The sequence below is a fragment of the Camelus bactrianus genome, chromosome 4 (assembly GCF_048773025.1).
Source record: "Camelus bactrianus isolate YW-2024 breed Bactrian camel chromosome 4, ASM4877302v1, whole genome shotgun sequence".
In the NCBI taxonomy this organism is placed as follows: domain Eukaryota; kingdom Metazoa; phylum Chordata; class Mammalia; order Artiodactyla; family Camelidae; genus Camelus; species Camelus bactrianus.
The window spans coordinates 76,505,455-76,522,071 of NC_133542.1; the positions used below are offsets into that span (position 1 = coordinate 76,505,455).

The window sequence follows — 16,617 nt, forward strand, 5'->3', positions numbered from 1 at the left end:
CCAGGGGCAAAAGCCCTTAGAGCCACTTCCTTTCGGCGTCTGTGAGCAGTGAGGGGTGTGGGTGAAGGAGATGCGTGTTCACGTGCCGCCGCCTCATCTCTCCTGTGGCGTCTGGGCCACTCTTGTCCCCCTTGTGGAGGTGGGACGTGAATTCTGACCCCCGCAGGCCCATGGAGTGTTGGGCCTGGCATAAAGTGGGGCTGGGTTCCTTCTGGCCAGTTGGGGTCCTCTCCATAGGGGCCCCTGAGGCTGCCTGCCTGGTGTGAGGCCCACCTTGGGCTTTGGGGCCCCAGGGTCTTAGGGAAGGGCCGGAGGCGGGCTGGAGTTTCTCCTGATGACCTGTGAGGGCTGAGCTGATCCCTGTCCTCCTCAGTGGAGCTGAGATTTGAGGCTGGGGACATTGGTTGGGGAAAGGGTAGGGTGACCCCAGAGGCACTGAAATTTCAGTCCAGGTCACCTGAGCTGTAAACTGACTCTCGGCTGGAGGCAGTGAGCTGGCCATGCCCCCTGGGTTGGAGGTGACAGGCCCGGAGTCTTGTCCACCCTCTGCAGGGAGGCCAGAGCAGGCCCACGGCAGGTGCTGGGACCCCACCCGGCAAGGGTGCGTGGGGCCCACTTCTCTAGGTCATCAGAGCCGCCTCGTTTCGCAGCCCGCAGTCCGTTTTACAGAAGGTGAAGCTGAGTGGTGGGCGTTCTCCCCACCCCGGCCGGCCGGCCCCACCCTGTGTCACAGGCACGCCTGCCTCCCCCGACCCCCAGTACTGGAGGCCCCTCCCCCCTGGAGCCTGCCTCCGCCTTCTCTGCTCCAGCCACCCCCAGCTTCCCCAAAACCCCGGCGCGCCGTGGTCCCACCGCAGTCCCCGCTGGGCTGCCGCTTCTCCCTCCCCCAGGTGGCAGGGGAAGCAGTCCTTCCGGAAGGTGGGGGCTGGAGGTGGGCATCCCAGGAAGCTCCGGAGGGCCTGCGAGCTCCCCGAGGTGGGGCTTCGATTCCGGGGGTGTCCCCAGGCCGGAGCACAGAGCTGCAGGGGTTGGGGGACTGGACACGTTGTGCTTAAAACCTGTCCTGTTCTTGTCCGTCCAGTGCTGGCTCCCGGGTGGGGGGGCTCTCCCTCACCCCTTTGTGTCCCCTTCCCTCCTGGCCACTTTCCCTGTTCTGTGCTGTCCTGCAGGGCCCTCTCTGAAGTCCCCGGCTCACTCCAGCCCCGCGGGACCTGTCCCCATGCTCATTCAGTTGGGTTGCCCGTCCCCGCCTCCCCTGGACTTCCCGCTTGGCTGGGCCTGGTGTCCTCCTGTCCCAGGGCCCTTGGCCCCAGCCTGTGGCCTGCTTAGACCCTGCCTCGATCTGGCCTGCAAATTCAGAAGGGCTGTGGAGGAGCCCTGAGCCTCGCTTTTCAAGAGTCGGGGTTCCCTAGCTGCCTGGCAGGGGTTGGAGTCCCGGGGGCTTGCCCCCACCCCGGCAGCAGTGGGGCTGGTATTTCCTGCCACCTCCCCCGCCTTCCCCGTCTGCCAGGCAGAGGCCGGAAGGGAGTTTGGGGGGGGTTCCCTGACTTCCTGCTGGGGAGTCAGGCGTGGGGTGGGGGTGGGCAGGAGGGTCCTGGTGGCCTTCCGGAGGGGGCCTGTGCAGCTCAGGGATTTTGATCAGTGGGGAGGTCCCTTTTCCTTCTCACAGGGACCTCGGAGCCACCTGCTCGGCCGTTCCCGAGTGGCGGTGCTAGTTCTTGCACAGGCCTGTGACGGGGCACTCGCCTCTGCAGCGCTCTGTCCTTTTACTGTTGACCCTCACGCTCGGGGCCCGGGGTTTGCTGCTCTCCTGCTTTGGGCGCCCAGCCTCCCGGGGCATCCCAGGCCTTCCACCTCCCACCTCTGCTTCATGGCTTCCGCTTCTGGCCTCCAGAGGTTTGTGTTTTAAAGTGAGTTTTATGGCCTGAAACACTTTTTGTGTCAAGGGAGAGATCTGTCTATCCCCTCTTTCGTGCAGCCTTCCTGGACTGAATCCGGCAGTGCTTCAAGGTCTTTTTGCCCTAGTTGGGGCTGCTAGGATGTCCCTCTGCCTGGACTGGGGTTTTCTCTTTTTGGAGGTCCCTGTGAGCCATGGTCTCCTTCCCCAGAGCCCTGAGTCTCACGGGTTGCTGCTGGTCCCAAGGGGCATGGAAGCTGTAAGTGGTGTGGGGCGCTGAGTCCTGGCCCGGTGAGGCCCAGGTTCTGAGCGGAAGAGGTCCAGCAGTTGGGTTTTGCCGCCTTGGGTGGGGCCAGCCGGGTGTCAGCCTCTCCTAGGGTTGGGTCTGGCGTGAGCCTGGCGTCCTGCAGCCCTGGCCCCGCCAGCCTGGCTGAGCTGAGGATCAGATAACCATGCGGTGACCACTGGTGACAAGTCCCCTGCAAGTCCAAAGTATGAGTTTCAGAATAACGCCTTATCGCAGCCACTGCTTATCAGTGGGTGGGGACAGATAGGGGCCCGGAAAAGGCTGAGCCTGCGTGCACGTGGAGGGCGGCAGGGGGCCCCTCTGCCAGCATGGGCATTTAAGCGTTCTGTCCTTTTCTTCCTAACATTCCCTTCCTGGCCAGAAAGTGTCTCTCCAGAAGGCTCCAGAAAACACACCCAGCCCATTGTCACCCAGGCTCCGGGAAGGTGTCTGCCATGGGCGTTCTGTGTCAACAGGAAGGGCCTGGAGTGGGGCCCCTGGGGCAGTGGGGGTCACCTGGGTGAGCTTTGGCTGGGGCAGCCCCTCCCGGGGGACTCATGCTTCACTAGTTTGGGACAGTCACTGTACACTTGAGCCTGGGGGGCAGAGGATGGGAACTTACCTAAGGAGCCAGGCCCCCACCCTTCGCATCTGGGGGGTTGGCTGCACCCAGAGGCTGGCGGCTGGGCCCCTCCCCCAGCACCCCCTGCACCTGGCTCTCCTCTCCTGCCTGTTTCCCTCATCTCAGTGATCTCCTGACGGTTCTCAGACTTGGGCTGGGTGCGGGCGGTCCCTTGAGGGGCTGCGGAAGCTTTGGGGTGCAGCCTGGCAGCTGGCAGTGGAACAGGCCACCTCCCTCCCTCCTTCCTTCCGGCCAGAGCTTTCTCCTGCCTCTCCCCCTCCTTTCTGCTGGGGAGCAGCAAGCAAACAAGCAAATAAGCAAGGAGCTCAGGCCCCGCGGCCCCCCTTGGCCTGGGGCGGCCTCTGCAGCCGTGTGAGCTGGAAGCCGCAAGCCCCCACCCGTGCAGGGGTGGTGGGCCAGCAGCAGGCCCCGCCCTGGACGGTCGCTGCCAGCTACACCCTGCCCCTTGAGGAGGGCAGCCCCCGAGAAGCCCCCAGTCCTCTCCTCTAATTCAGAGCCCTCAGGTCCGCCAAGGTCACCTGGGCAGGGGGTGGAGGTGGAGAAGCTGTGAGAATTCTGGCCTCAGATCCCCAGAAGCAAGGTGGGCAGCTCCGCAGGGTGGCCAGGCCCTTAGGCTTCTGCATGCACCAGTGGGGCTGGGACCCCGCTCCCAGCCCAGCCCGGTCCCCCAGCGGCTGCCCCCGTGCTCTGGTGCAGACTGCGCAGCCCCCACCTGGCTCTGCTCTCCCTCCCTGCTCGAGGTCAGCAGGGCGCTTCTCGGGACTGTGTGAAGGGGAGGCGCCTGCACGGGGTGAAGCGGGCTCAGGGATCCTCAGCCAGGGTCGGTGGAGGGCCGGGGAGGTGGGCACTTGGGTGTCCCCGCGGCCTGGTGGAAATAACAGTTGTTGCTCTGCCTGGCAGCAACCGCACATTTTGGGGAGTCTGGGCGACTGGCACGTGTGCCTCAGTTTCCTTGTCTGTCCCAGGTGGGTGGACATGGGCACAAGAATTCAGTGAGATCAAGGAAGTGCAGCCAGACCTTGGGTCTGCTGCTCTTCCTGCCCGTCCTCTCCCGCCAGCCCCGGGGAGACACCTGGGCATGTGTGTTTGGCGTCCACCCGCGGGTGCAGGGATCTGAATGTTTAGTAGGGCTGGTTTGTAGTACCCATCTCTGCCAATAGGTGTCGCTGCCATCGAGTTCTGGAATTTCTTAAAGCTCTTATTTTCAAGTTCAGTGAAATGGTTTATTCCCAATTTTGTGAATGGCGAGGATTTCACATGGATCTGATGAGGCTCTTTTGCTAGCCTCCACTCCCTGGCTTGAATGAGCAATTCCAGACCCCCTTCCTGTGCTCCTCTTCCCTCAGAAGGGGAGCAAGAGAGGAGGTGCCCAGAGGCGGGGGCTGCGGGTTGGAAATGGGTAAGTGCTCCCAGGGGAGGGGGCCTGCAGGAGTGGCAGGGCCTCCTGTGTTCCTGTGGGGACTGCCCCGCCCCACGGGCTGGCCGCAGCCCAGCACCTCCACGGACAGATTCTTGAGGGGAGAGCTCGGCTGTGGCTGGACAGAGTCAGGCCTGCTTGAGTCGCAACCCTCCCTGTGGGTAGCGGTGTCCTGCAGCGTGACGGTGTGTGTCTGAGACCCAGCTTGCACCACTGACCAGTGTCGACGAGAGGACCTGGGGGCGATGCACACACAGGGTTCTTCCTGCTCCGAGCCTGGCACTTGGGGGATGCTCAGGGCACGGCCACTCCCAGGTTCAGACAAGCGAAGTCATCCTGGGGCTGTTGAGTGGTGTCAGTAGGGCATGTCCCTGACCTGTTGGTGCGTGGACAGAGGCCACTCCATTGCACCCGTGGCCCACTCGACATCTCAGAAGCATGTGTGATCACTGCAGGACTGGTGGGAAAGGGCCCCAACAGGCCATTTTGAAGAAGGGAAGGCTGAGGCCTGGGAGGGGGTGTGGCTTGCTCGGCCCCTTGCTGGGCAGAGGCTGGACTCAGCTGTGGCCTGCAGCTCCAGCTCCCACTGCCTTGTTTGGGCCTCTCTGAGTTCCCTTCAGTTCTGCTAGGTCCCTCGGGCGGTGGATTCGCCACCTGAGAGCCTCCCTCCTGGGGAAGCTTCCTGCTGAGCTCTCAGGGTGGGGAGGGAGGCCTAATTAGCACATGTTGGGGCTTTGAAGTCCCGGAGATGAAAGGCTGGTCTGTGGGAGGGCCCAGCTTCCCTTCACAGCCTCTGTGGGTTCCCTACCTCCAGGCCTGGCACACTCCTGGGCCCCCTCCACCAGACCCACCTCGAAGCTCCCCGCCCTGGGCCACACGCCGCCTGGCCTGGGCACACAGGAAGTGGCACCTCTCTGGGGCCCCTGAGTCAGAGGGGCCGGGGGTCTGGTGTCTCGGCCCGCCCTGCCCGAAGCAGCCGCAGAACAGAGGGCCTCGGCCCCCACCTGTAAAGCGGGTTAGCGGCAGTGCCTGGCGTGTACCTGTTGGTGCGGCGCGTTGAGCTGCAGTGAGGATGTGGACTTGCTTGCGCTGCGTGGTGGGCGCTCTAAGGTGTCAGCGTTCGCTATTGTTACTGTTCCCAGACTCTCACCTTGACCTCCGAGTGGATGGGCAGGGGGCTGGCAACTCCCGGCCACCAGGCATTCCAGGTGGACAGGCCCCGTGGGGTTGCAGGTTCAGGGACAGCGCCCTGGCCTCCCTGCCCAGATAGGTGTCTCAGAGCAGCCGTCAGCCTGCTTTCCCTGCGCCTGCCTCGGGCCCAGCCTGAACCTGAAAGCCAGGCCGGGGGGCTCTGGGTGTGAGTTTGCGTCAGTGGGGCTGAGGAGCAGGTGGGGGGGCGCCTGGGGCCCTGCCCAGGGCTGTCTCTTGCCTTTCCAAGGCCTGGTGTGGCCGCTGTGGCCTGAGGGGTGGCAGGCTAGTCGGTGTGGATTCCTGACCGGCCTCCTGTGGATTCTTGTCTTGCAGACTTCTCCACCCAGGTGACCTCCTCCTCCCTCAGCTCCCCCACAGGGCGCGGCTCCATGGCTGCCCCCTCGCTGCACCCCTCCCTGGGGCCCGGCATCGGCTCCTCGCTCGGCGCACCGGGGCAGCTGCACTCGCCCATCAGCACCCTGAGCTCCCCCATCAATGGCATGGGCCCGCCCTTCTCCGTCATCAGCTCCCCCATGGGCCCCCACTCCATGTCGGTGCCCACCACACCCACCCTGGGTTTCGGCACCGGGAGCCCGCAGGTAAGTGTGGGCGGGGCCTGGACTGGAGGGCGGGGCCTGGACTGGAGGGCGGGGCCGGGGAGGCAGGTGCTCTCACTTCCAACCTCTCTCTGACACAGTCTCAGAGAGGCGGCCTTAGCCTGGGTCTGAGCCCAGGTCTGGCTGACTCCGGCCCCCGAGGTCATCAGCTGAGCTCCCTTGCTGGCCCTCTGTTCCAGCAAGGCCCCCTTGGTGGGGGGCTCCTGCCCCGTGCCACCAAGCTCTGTAGGGTGGGGTCTGCACAGTCCTCAGGCTTCAGCCCGCCTCCCTGGAGCCCCGGGCCTCTCAGCTGCCCCTCCCTTCCCTGGCCCCGGGCCCTCACCCTCCTGGTCTCCGCTCACACCCGTGCTGGGTGTCTGGAGCTCTCTGCCCAGACTCCCAGGCTTGGGGAACACACGTCCCTCCTCGGGGTGCCAGGCCCAAGTCCTGCTGTGGCTTCAGACCGTCTCCTGGACTCTGCGGTCTTCTCTGTGGTCCGTGGTCATGTGTGCTCAGGGGCTTCTCTGAACAGTTTGCTCCTGGAGTTGTGTCCGGGCAAGGGGGCAGCTGGCGCCGGTGGCCTGACTCAGCCAGGTCTTGCTGTGGGGACCCGCATGCCCGGTCCACCCTCCCCACCCTGGGCGCCTCTCGCCCGAGCCCCTGCAGCGGTGCCCTGAGTTCCCAGGACCCTGGCTGGGCATCTCCCGTCCTAGCTCCGGTGGGTTCCTGCTGGATTCCTCGTGAGACTTCTGGGAGAGCTGCTTGAATCCTGGGGGTGCTGCTTCTGTCTGGGGCTCAGACTGTCCGTCCTGAAATATGAGGGACCCCTTTGCCTGGAGTGTCATTCAAGTTTGGGTTCCATAGAGGAGGGTCCCCCGAGTAGGACAGGGCCCCGTGGTGGAGAGCTCAGGTGCACCACCTCCGTGAGGTTGCAGGACAGCCCTCCAGAGAGGGCACTCTGGGGCAGGCCCCACCATCCAAAGCCACACAGCTAGTCGGGGCATTGTGTCCTGGGCACTCCCTGCTGCTTTTGGGCCAGGCCGCCCCCAGGGCAGCCCACCCCACCCCCGGCCCAGGAGGATGGGGGCGCCACTGAGGTCTGGGGTCAGCTTGCTGCCCATCGGCTGGGCCTGTCCTGAGCTGGTTTTGGTGGAAGATCTCACCGGCTCTTCCAGGGTGACCTTGTCAGCCCCTTTGTCCCTGGAGGATGGGTACAGAAGAGCTGGGGCTTTGGGTGCCCCCTCCTGTCACCTAGCCTTCCAGAAGCAGGCCGAAGGCCTGAGGTGTTGGCCTGAGGGGGTCTCGGCTGCCTTCAGGGCCTGGCCGTGTTGTTTTTAGCACAGCCTCCACACCCCCGTTCTTGCTGGCTGTATGACGACACTTGGTGAGAGGACAGGTGCAGACTGGGCGTGCACCTGTCCCCTGGGAACCGGGACAGTGGCGGCACCTGCTGGCTCTCAGAGCCCCAGGAGGCTCCTTGCTGGCACCGAGGCCTGATGCCCACCCTGCATGCCCCAAGGGCACGTGTATGAGCCTGAGTGTGCAGGGACACAGGGCCGAGGGTGGCCGTGATGCCCCCAAACTTTGGGGGTGCCTGGTGCCCCTTGGCACTGTTAGCCTGTCTGGGGGCAGGGGTGGGGCGGTGCTGGGGATTCAGGGGTTTGCGGGACCACCTCCTTCCTGCACACAGAGAGGCTCCTGGCACACAGTAGGAGCTTGTTGAAGCCAGCGTGAGGGGTGCCGGATGTTCACCCCTGCCCTGCTGGTCACCGGCCATCTGGTCTTTTCGTTTATCAGTTAGGCCCAGTTGGTGTGGCGGTGGTCTGAGCCCTGTGCTTGGCCTCTGGCCACCATTCCTGGGGAGGTCTCGGTCTCGTCAACCCCTGCCTCCACCCCTGGCCCCCAGAGCTCCTTGCCTGGGAGCTGACTTCAGCTCCTAGGCTTCACAGCGTGTCTTCAAAGCTTGGGGTTCCCCGTGTTCATGAAAATGTGGGTGGGGTTCAAGGGGAACACGCCCCACCCCCGCCTCCAAACCACAACCGCGAAGTCGCGGTGCCGGAACCAGCGAGGGTCCCTGACTTCTGCTGTCGTCGGAGAGGGCCTGCTGCTCGGCCTTCGCATGCACGCAGGAGGGCTGTCGACATCCCTGAGTCCTCTCCACCTGACCCTGCCCAACAGGGAAGTGGACACGGTGGGCGGCGGAGAGGGACCAGGCAGAACCAGGCCAGACCATGGGCGCTGTTGCCCAAGTGGCCCCGTGTCTCTCCCCGCATCAGCCCAGGCAGCATTCCCCACTGCGTCCCCGAGCCCGCCCGCAGTGCCTGGCACCGACCTGGCCAGCCTCCCCCGGGCAGGACCTGTGTGGGTCCTGCCTGCTCCCCGTGGTGGACATCGCAGCATGGGGCCTCCGTGATGGGGCGTCTGCGAGGCCACGTGCACTTCACAGGGTTTCCCGCTGCCTTGATGGGCAGATGGAGGCCAGCGAAGCCAAGGGCCTCCCACCCCAGTTCCAACCATGGGTGATGGCCCCCAACTTAGGCTGGGTGTGGAAGAGACAGGCAGGAGACCTGGGGGGCACTGATGGAGGCGGGTGGTTATTTCAGTTGGTCCCGCAGGCTCCACGGGAACTGAAATAAATGCCAAGGATATGAAAGGGGAAACGGAATGAGCCCCCACCCTTGCCGCGCCGTGGTCTGCAGGCTCCAGAAGGAGATGTTGGAGCCCAAGGTGGAGCACAGGAGGGGAGCCATCCCCCATCTGTGGGGTGCTGGGAGCACACTGGGAGGGGTGCTCTCCTGGCAGGATGAGGCCCCCATGCTCTGTCCTGGGAGCTGTGAACCCGGCCTGAGGCCTGTCAGCTTGGGGCTGGGGAGGGAGAAGGCCCCACACCCCTGTATCCTCGCGGTTGTGGCCGTGCCAGGACGCCTACCAGTTGAGGCAGAGAAGTGACATGGTGGCCTGAGGCCTGGGCTGAGGGTGCGGCTGCCGCCCAGTCTCCATCTTCCCACATGTGCAAGGCCTCCTAGGGCTGATTGCTGTGCCCATGGGAAGAACGCCTGAGCCCAGGGTGGGGGGGAGCAGGGATGCCCTTGGCACACGGCCTGGGAGCCAGCTTGGCCATGAGCCTGACTGACTAACGCTCCGTCCATCCTTCCTGTGTCTCCTTCCTGATGCAGTCTGGCTGGCCGTCCTCAGTGCTGCGGCCCTGCCTCAATTTACCCAGGCAGGTGCCAGTCCCAAGGGCCTGCCCGTGGGGGCTGGGAGACAGGACAGGTGGCCCTCACCCACCCGGATGATTTGGGCACCCATAGAAAGGGGAAATGCCCCAGTTCCTCTCCTCGGTGCCGCCCAGCAGACCCAGCTGCGTGGAGTTGTGGTTGGGCTCCAACAGCCTGAGAGGGGCCTCGTGCCCAGTGTCCAGCCCTGGCCGCCTGCTCACATGTCCTCGGTGGCTGCCTTGGCCCCTGCTGCAGACCCTCCACCCCGGGCTGCATCGATTTCCTGCCCTTTTCCCAGCAGTCGTTTGGTTCCCCCACCTCCAAACGATCGTTCCGGTGGCCTCTCTACCTGGGACACCGGCTTCCATTGTCCAGGCCCAGCTGGCCTGGCGGCGTCCCCCGGAGGCCCGAGCGCTAACGCAGAGGCTGGTTTGGGTTCGTTAGCTCTACTGTCAGCGCTGCCCACGAATCGCTCCGTTATCCTGACGGCAGCCCTCAGACGGAGGCCTCGTGTTATTCTAGTTTTCACACAAGGAAACTCAGTGATTAGATCATTTATCCAAAGCCACCCAGGGAGTGGAGGAGTCAGAGTCCCTGGGACAAGCTGTGGCTGTCCCCTTCCCACCTGCCAGCGAGCTCTGCAGGCCACGCAGGGCGTGTTCTCCGGGGCCTCTGGGCGCCTGGTGGGCACTCAGTGAATAGCCAGGTGGACGGGATCACCCAGTGGCTCTGGGCCGGCCAGTCCTCTGGGGCCCCGGGCGCCCCTTCTGAAGCGTACAGGGACCCCTCAGTGCTTACAGCTCTCAGGGGCCTGAGCTCACACCTGCTTGGCCACTTCGCGGCTGTGTGCCCTCAGCCCGACCTCCCTGAGCCTCCGCGTCCACTCCGGAAAGGGGAGTGCAGCTCTGCCCGCTCACTGGGGGCTTCCAACGCGGCAAGAGGCCCGGGCACAGCCGTTCCCAGTAGCACTTAGCAAACAGCCAGCGCCCTGCGTAGTCTGCTCTCTTATTAGTGAAATGTCTCTGAAGCCTGCAGACGCTGCACGGGGGTACTCTCAGCTGACACATAGGGTGCCCTGTTCTGCAGTGGGGTCCCCTGGACACTTTCACCCCACCTCCTGAGTCCTGACAGCCCCCAGCTGCAGGGGCTGGCCTCCTGGCAGCCCCCCGAGTCCCGTGGGGTTAAGCATCCTCAGAGACCCCCCGGGGCCCACCTGGGCGGAGGAGGAACCCAGCACTTGCCAGGTGCTGAGGCTAGTGGGAAACAGCCTTTGGGATGGTTTGTGTTTTGTGTGCTTTGAGCACCCAACTCCTCCTGTCCCATGAGAAAGGAGAATGGGAGCTGGGGGCTGCGGGGAAGGAAGGGGGTGAGGCTCCCTTGTGCACGGGGGCCCAGCACGACAGCCGCTGTCCATCCACAGACATCACACAGCCCGACTTCCGCCTTTGCCAGGGCTTTGCAGAGCGGGGGTGCTGGGGGCTGCCTGGCTGGGGTCCTGGCCCCAGCGTAGACCGGCTGGCTCGCAGGGTGCAGCGGGAAGCACCTCCGGGCCCTTGGCACTGATGGGAGAGCTGGGGTGGGCGCAGCGGAACCAAAACCGCTGTGTCACTGCAGCCGCGGCCGCTGTTGCCAGGGTGACGGGTGAGTTTCCCATGCTTCCTCCTGGCGCAGCATCAGGATGGCGGGAGGGGTGGAGGGCATGTGTGTGTGTGTGTGTGTGTATGTGTGCGCGTGTGTGTATGTGTGTGTGCGTGTGTGTGCCTGCGAGTATGTGTGCGCGTGCGTGTGTATGTGTGTGCTTGCATGTGCGTGTGCATGTGTGCGCCCGTATGTGAGTGTATGTGTGCGTGTATGTGTGTGCGCGTGTATGTGTATGTGTGCGTGTATGTGTGTGCGCGTGTATGTGCGTGTGTATGTGTGCATGCGTGTGCGTGTAGGGGTTGGTGTCTCCTCCCTCTCTCCTTGGGTCGTGTGATCTTTGACCCCTACCCTGCCTGCTGAGGCTGTGTGTCCTGCTGGGGTGGACACCCTCTCCTCCCTCCTCACTGCGACCAGACTCGGTGCCCACCTGTGGGCTGGGGGTCCCCAAAGCGCCTGCCTCCCCAGGGGGTCCCGGAGCTCTTGCTGGCCTGTGGAGGGAGCACCCAGTAACGGCAGGCAGTTCTTACTTAGGTGGGTGAGGGATGCAGGTATGAGCAGGGGCCTCTCAAGGTCTTTTTCACTCCCGGTTGCGGTGGGAGGGTGGGGCTCCGAGGGCGGGACAGCCGCCGCCAGCCTGGCGTGCTTGCAGGCTGAGCACCCAGCTGCCCCTCCGTGGGGCCTGGGGTGGACAGGGCCCCTCTCTGAGCTTCAGTTTCTCTCTCTATACAGTGGGGGTGTGGCAGCACCTTCTGGCCCCCAGGGCTGACCGCGGTTTCCCCTCCTCAGCTCAGCTCCCCCATGAACCCCGTCAGCAGCAGCGAGGACATAAAGCCCCCGCTGGGCCTCAACGGTGTCCTCAAAGTCCCGGCCCACCCCTCAGGGAACATGGCGTCCTTCACCAAGCACATCTGTGCCATCTGCGGGGACCGCTCCTCAGGTGAGGCACCACGGCGCAGTGGGGCTGCCGGCCCGCGGGCGCGGGTGGGGCGGGGCCCCCCGGGCCGCCCACCCCGGGCCGCCTGGTGCTTTGCCGTCGGGGAGACGGTGAGTGGCAAGGAGGGCCGGGGGCTTCCGGAGGAGGCGGTGCGCGTGGGCGCGGCCCCTCGCATCCCGCCGCTGCGCCCGCCAGCCCCCGGGGAGGGAACGAGGGCCCCGGGGGGCGCGGCGCGGAGCCCCTGCTGCGTGTGGGCGCGGGCCCTCACGCCGCCTGCCCGCCGCCCACAGGCAAGCACTACGGGGTGTACAGCTGCGAGGGCTGCAAGGGCTTCTTCAAGCGGACGGTGCGCAAGGACCTGAGCTACACCTGCCGGGACAACAAGGACTGCCTGATCGACAAGCGGCAGCGCAACCGCTGCCAGTACTGCCGCTACCAGAAGTGCCTGGCCATGGGCATGAAGCGGGAAGGTGGGCCGGGCGGCCGCGGGGCGCGAGGTGGGGAGGCGGGGAGGGGGGGGCGGGCGGCCGTGGGGCGCGAGGCGGGAGGCGGGGAGGCGGGCCGTGGATGAGTGGGCGGGGCCGCCTCCCACAGGCCCCCTCGTGGCCCAGGTTCCTGGAGCACAGGGTCCAGCCCTAGACTCGGCAGCTGTGCAGACCTCCAGTGGTGGCCGTCGCGTTTGCGAACCTTTGATGACGGGGCGTGCTCTCCCTCCAGAGGAGCTGCCGCAGTGCTGGCAGCCTGTCCCCTGGGCTGTGGGCTCACCCACCATGTCTTTACTTAGTGTCTGCTGTATATCAGGCTCTGGGTTAGAGGAGACACAACTTTGGTCCTGCCTGCGGGCTGCTCCCGGCCCTGCTGGGGACAGGCATTGGTCAAGGCCTCTTCAAGGTCGTAGTGGGCCCCGGCCAAGTGCGTGGGCTCTGGAAGGTGGAGAGGCAGAAACACATCAAGGGCCGAGGTTGGAGATGGGGGGTAGGGGGTCACCGGAGGCAGCCAGCCCAGGAGAGTGGGTGCACCTGGGGCCTGGTGCTCTGCTGGGTGAGGAGACGGTCACGTCCTGGAGGGGACAGTGCTGATTCAGGGGTGGGAGGGCAGGGAACTCTAATAAGACCATCAGGACGTCCATCAGGATGTCCCCAAGCCTGTTGGGTGCCGGGCCATCCCATGCTCTGCATGCTCTTGTGAGCCTGGTTGAGAGTGCCTGGTGACCCCAGGTCCTCACAGTAGAGGGACGGGCCGTGGGCCTCTCGGGCTCAGGTTTGTGAGCCCATTTCATTGAGGACGTTTATTAGGGGTGGGTGGGGGCAGGCAGCGTGGAAGCCCAGAGGGGGCTCCTTGCTTCCCCTTGCTGTCTGGGGGGGTCTCTTTCTCCCCCTCTGCAGGTTTGATGGCTCCTGTGTTCTGGGTGTCTTCTCTAGGTTTTGGTCTGTGTCCACCCTGGGGTCTGGGATGGGCCGCATCTCTGAGTCTCGTTCCCGGGGCCTCGTGGGGTTGGGAGGTGCTGTCTGGGGTTAGGATCCGTGTGGTCTGTTCTGCACTGTGGCTGCTCCCGTGGTCCACACGTGGCTCGTGTCTGCCTGCCTCTTTCCCACTGTCTCCTGGTGGGGTCCCCGGGCTGCAGCTTTCATCCCATTTCATTCTTTTTTTTTTTTTTTTTTTTGCTCTTCAGCACCAATCAATTGTTGTTGTCGAGAAATTGAAACTTTAGCAAGGCCACACGGTCCTGCAGGATTTCCTCCTTGAGGCTGTGAGCGCGTGTGGAGTGCAATGTTGGTGGGGGTGGGGCTGGGGCTGGGCGGCAGCCCCCGGCGAGGGGCAGTGGGTCTGTGGACCCCACAGAGGGGAGCCTCCTGTGAGCTGAGGGGCGGTCCTGGGCCGAATGGGCATCCGCCCACCAGGCCTTCTGATCTGGGCGCATGTTTATTTAGAGAGCTCGGCCCATGCTTCTTTGCGCAGGTGGAGAAACAGGTCTAGAGGGTCCAGGGCTTGTCCACAGTCATGTGCCAGCCTGGAACCTGAACTTCTGGTTTCCGGTGTAGACTTTGTTCCTTTAGGCCAGAGAGGGGCAGAAGAAGCGTGGGCCTGGCTGGGGGAGGCATGTACCCAGACCTGGTCCCTCTGTCCACCCCATGCAGGCAGGGTGGGCTGGCTGGCGGTGGTGAGTGCAACGTTGCTCCTGAAGGGTGGAAACTTGGGCGGGGCAAGCACGTGGTGGGCAGGGGATCAGTGTGCACCAGGCGTGGAGCCTGGCCAGAGGCGGGGCCCTGCCATGCAGCTCGAGGCTCCAGGCCCCCTCGAGGTCACCACTGCGCAGTGAGCCTGGATTCGTGCCTGGGATCACTCACTCGCTGAGCTCACCGCCCCTGGTGCCTGGCCCCATGCCGAGCGCTGGGCACACAGCGGCCAGCTGTGGGCCTCCGTCCATTCAAAGTGACTGTCAGACAGGCCGGCCCCCAGCTGTGGTCATTGCTGGCTTGGAGAAGCCCAGGGAACTGTGGGAGCCCAGAGGAGGTGCCTGGCCCAGCCATGGGCGCCAGGCAAGGCTCGAGTGGGCGGGTGTCCAGCTGACACCTGAAGAGTGTTCAGCAGACCATGTGCCCGGCTGGAGGGGACAGTGTGTGCAGGAGCTGAGACTGTCAGCAGCTGTGGCACCCTGCGGGGCCGCAGGCAGTGCCCTCTGCCGGTCCTCAAGACTGTCCAGTAAGTGCTGCCTCCTTCTTAAAGCCCCCTCAGCCTGTCCACCTGTGAGCCTGGGCGTCAGCAGACTCCAGCTGCCTGTGGCCCCAAGGAGCCACAGTCTCAGGGCTGGGGAGTCACCGGGCCCGGGCCCTCCCCTGGTGCTCACCAGTGACTAGGTGACTGGGTCTTGTTACAGCGGCTGTTAGGAGCTCCTGCTGTGTCCGGGGTCTCTTTGGGCACCCTGTCCTCGTCATGCACACTCTCACTCACCCGTGGTGCTGCGATGCTGTCCCCACACGTCCCAGATGGAGACCCAGGGACGAGGGGCGCTCGGGGAGGCCTCAGAGCCAGCACCGTGGGGCCCGGGCTGCTCCCGTTTGGTCCAGAGCTGCGTCGCCCACGTTCTCCCGTCTGGTGCATAAATCTGCAGCCTTGGGCGCATTCCCGAGGCGGCGCGGCCCTCGAGACCTGATTTATGGGCCATCAGATAAGTGCCTGATTGCATCGGGACCCGCCTTCCCCGGCCTCCTGCTGGGTTTATAGTCACAAGCAGGCCGTGAGGACTCTCCAGCAGAGCTCCCTCCTGCTGGAGCACCACGCAGAACCCTCCCCCCGGCTGTGGAGGGTGGCTCTGTGCAGGCCCGAGAACCCAGGGTGCAGGAGGAGGGCCGGGCCTCCTGCCGGTGGGCTCTGGCCTCGCGTGGGTGGCAGTGCCCGTTACCCGCGCTCGTTGGGGCGTGGCTCGCAGCAAGGTGACAGCCTGTTGTGTCTCCTGTGCCTGTGAGGCCCAGGCCATGGCCTTGCCCTTGGGAGGAGTGACCAGTGGCCTTGGTGTGGCCTCGGTGCCGGCTGTGCAGGGAACTCAGTGGTCTCCAGGATGAGTGGCTCTGAGGGGTCGGGGGCAGGCCCCCTCTCAAGGGGCCAGGTGCAGTGGCTGACCTGCAGAGAGGCCCCCCGGGAGGTGGTGGGGCTGTTGGCTGCATGGGTTGGGGCAGGGTGGCTGTCCTGAGGGGACTGGGAACCTGGGTACCACCCCAGCCTTGTCCAGGAGCACATAGGATGTGAGTTGTCTGCTCCTTGGGCTGGCCTGAGCCCTCATCAGACCCAGAGCGCCAGGCCCTGCCACTGCACGCTCCAGCGCATTGCAGCGCTGGGAGGGAGCGCCCCGTGGCTGGCACCCCCGCTGCGGACCGCAGGGAGGGCCGGCGAGGACCCCACCTCCTGCTGGCCTAATGAGGGATACCGCCGCTGATAGGCTGATAGCATCTCGTGTCGGGCGATGGCCAGGGCCTTCGCACACAAGCAGCCACCAGGGACTTGTTCCGCAGCATTCCCGGTCACTGGGGGGCCCAGGTGGGAAATGCCACACAGGCCAGCCTTCCCCTGGCCGAGCCTGGGCCTCTGCTGGAGTGTGCGGTGGCAGAGCCTGGTGCTCCAGGTCTGATGAGGGAGGCCGGCCCTGCGCTCAGGGCTCCCCAGTCTGACGCTGGTGACATGGCCCCCAGCCGGGGTGTCTCGGGCCCTCTCTGGTCCCTTCTTCCTCCCTCAGGAAGCCTCTCCCCTTCCCTTCCTGCCTCCCTGTGCTTCCTGTACCCCGTCTCTGACTCTGCAGGACTGGGGTGTGTGCACAGGCACGTGGAGCCCCACGTCTGGTGGAGAAGGGGCTCCAGCTGGGTCCCAGCCTCCCTGTCAACACGGCGTGGGGCTTTGCCTCTCCGAGCCTCCAGCTCCTCTCCCATGCACAGCATGTCAGCGAGGCTCCCTTCAAGGGCTTGCTGGGAGGAACCTGGCGGGTGGCAGCACCTTGTGGGGCCGGTCGTGGGGTTGGAGAGTGTGTGCACAGGGTGATCATTCTCATGTGCAGATATCTTGTCCTGGACTGAGTCCCCTGGGGGACAGAGGGACGCGTCCTCTGAGCTTGAGAGACGTAACTGGCCATGTGACCTCGGGCAGAGGCACCGCCCTCTGGCCCTAAGGAGAGGCGGCTGGGCCAGAGCCTTCTAGTGAAATCCACTCTTGCCTGCTGTGGGGGGTGGGCAGGCAGATTGCAGGGGGAAGGGATGGAGGAAGGGCCCGGCCGGCTGGCAGAGCTTTGAACCGGGGAGGCAGCAG

The 16,617-nt window shown here is 64.9% G+C and overlaps 1 protein-coding gene across 4 annotated transcripts in view; it reads left to right on the forward strand.

Moving 5' to 3' along the window:
• The window catches only part of RXRA (retinoid X receptor alpha), a 96,229-nt gene that overhangs the window by 62,389 nt on the left and 17,223 nt on the right, over window positions 1–16,617 (forward strand). For 3 of the 4 annotated variants that reach the window (XM_074362640.1, XM_074362642.1, XM_074362641.1), the window contains exons 2-4: window positions 5,768–6,033; window positions 11,619–11,826; window positions 12,114–12,293. In XM_074362640.1, coding sequence (XP_074218741.1) covers window positions 5,768–6,033; window positions 11,619–11,826; window positions 12,114–12,293 — 654 coding nt within the window. Of the gene's footprint in view, window positions 1–5,767; window positions 6,034–11,618; window positions 11,827–12,113; window positions 12,294–16,617 lie in introns of those variants that run through there. The other variant, XM_074362639.1, reaches the window with a different exon arrangement.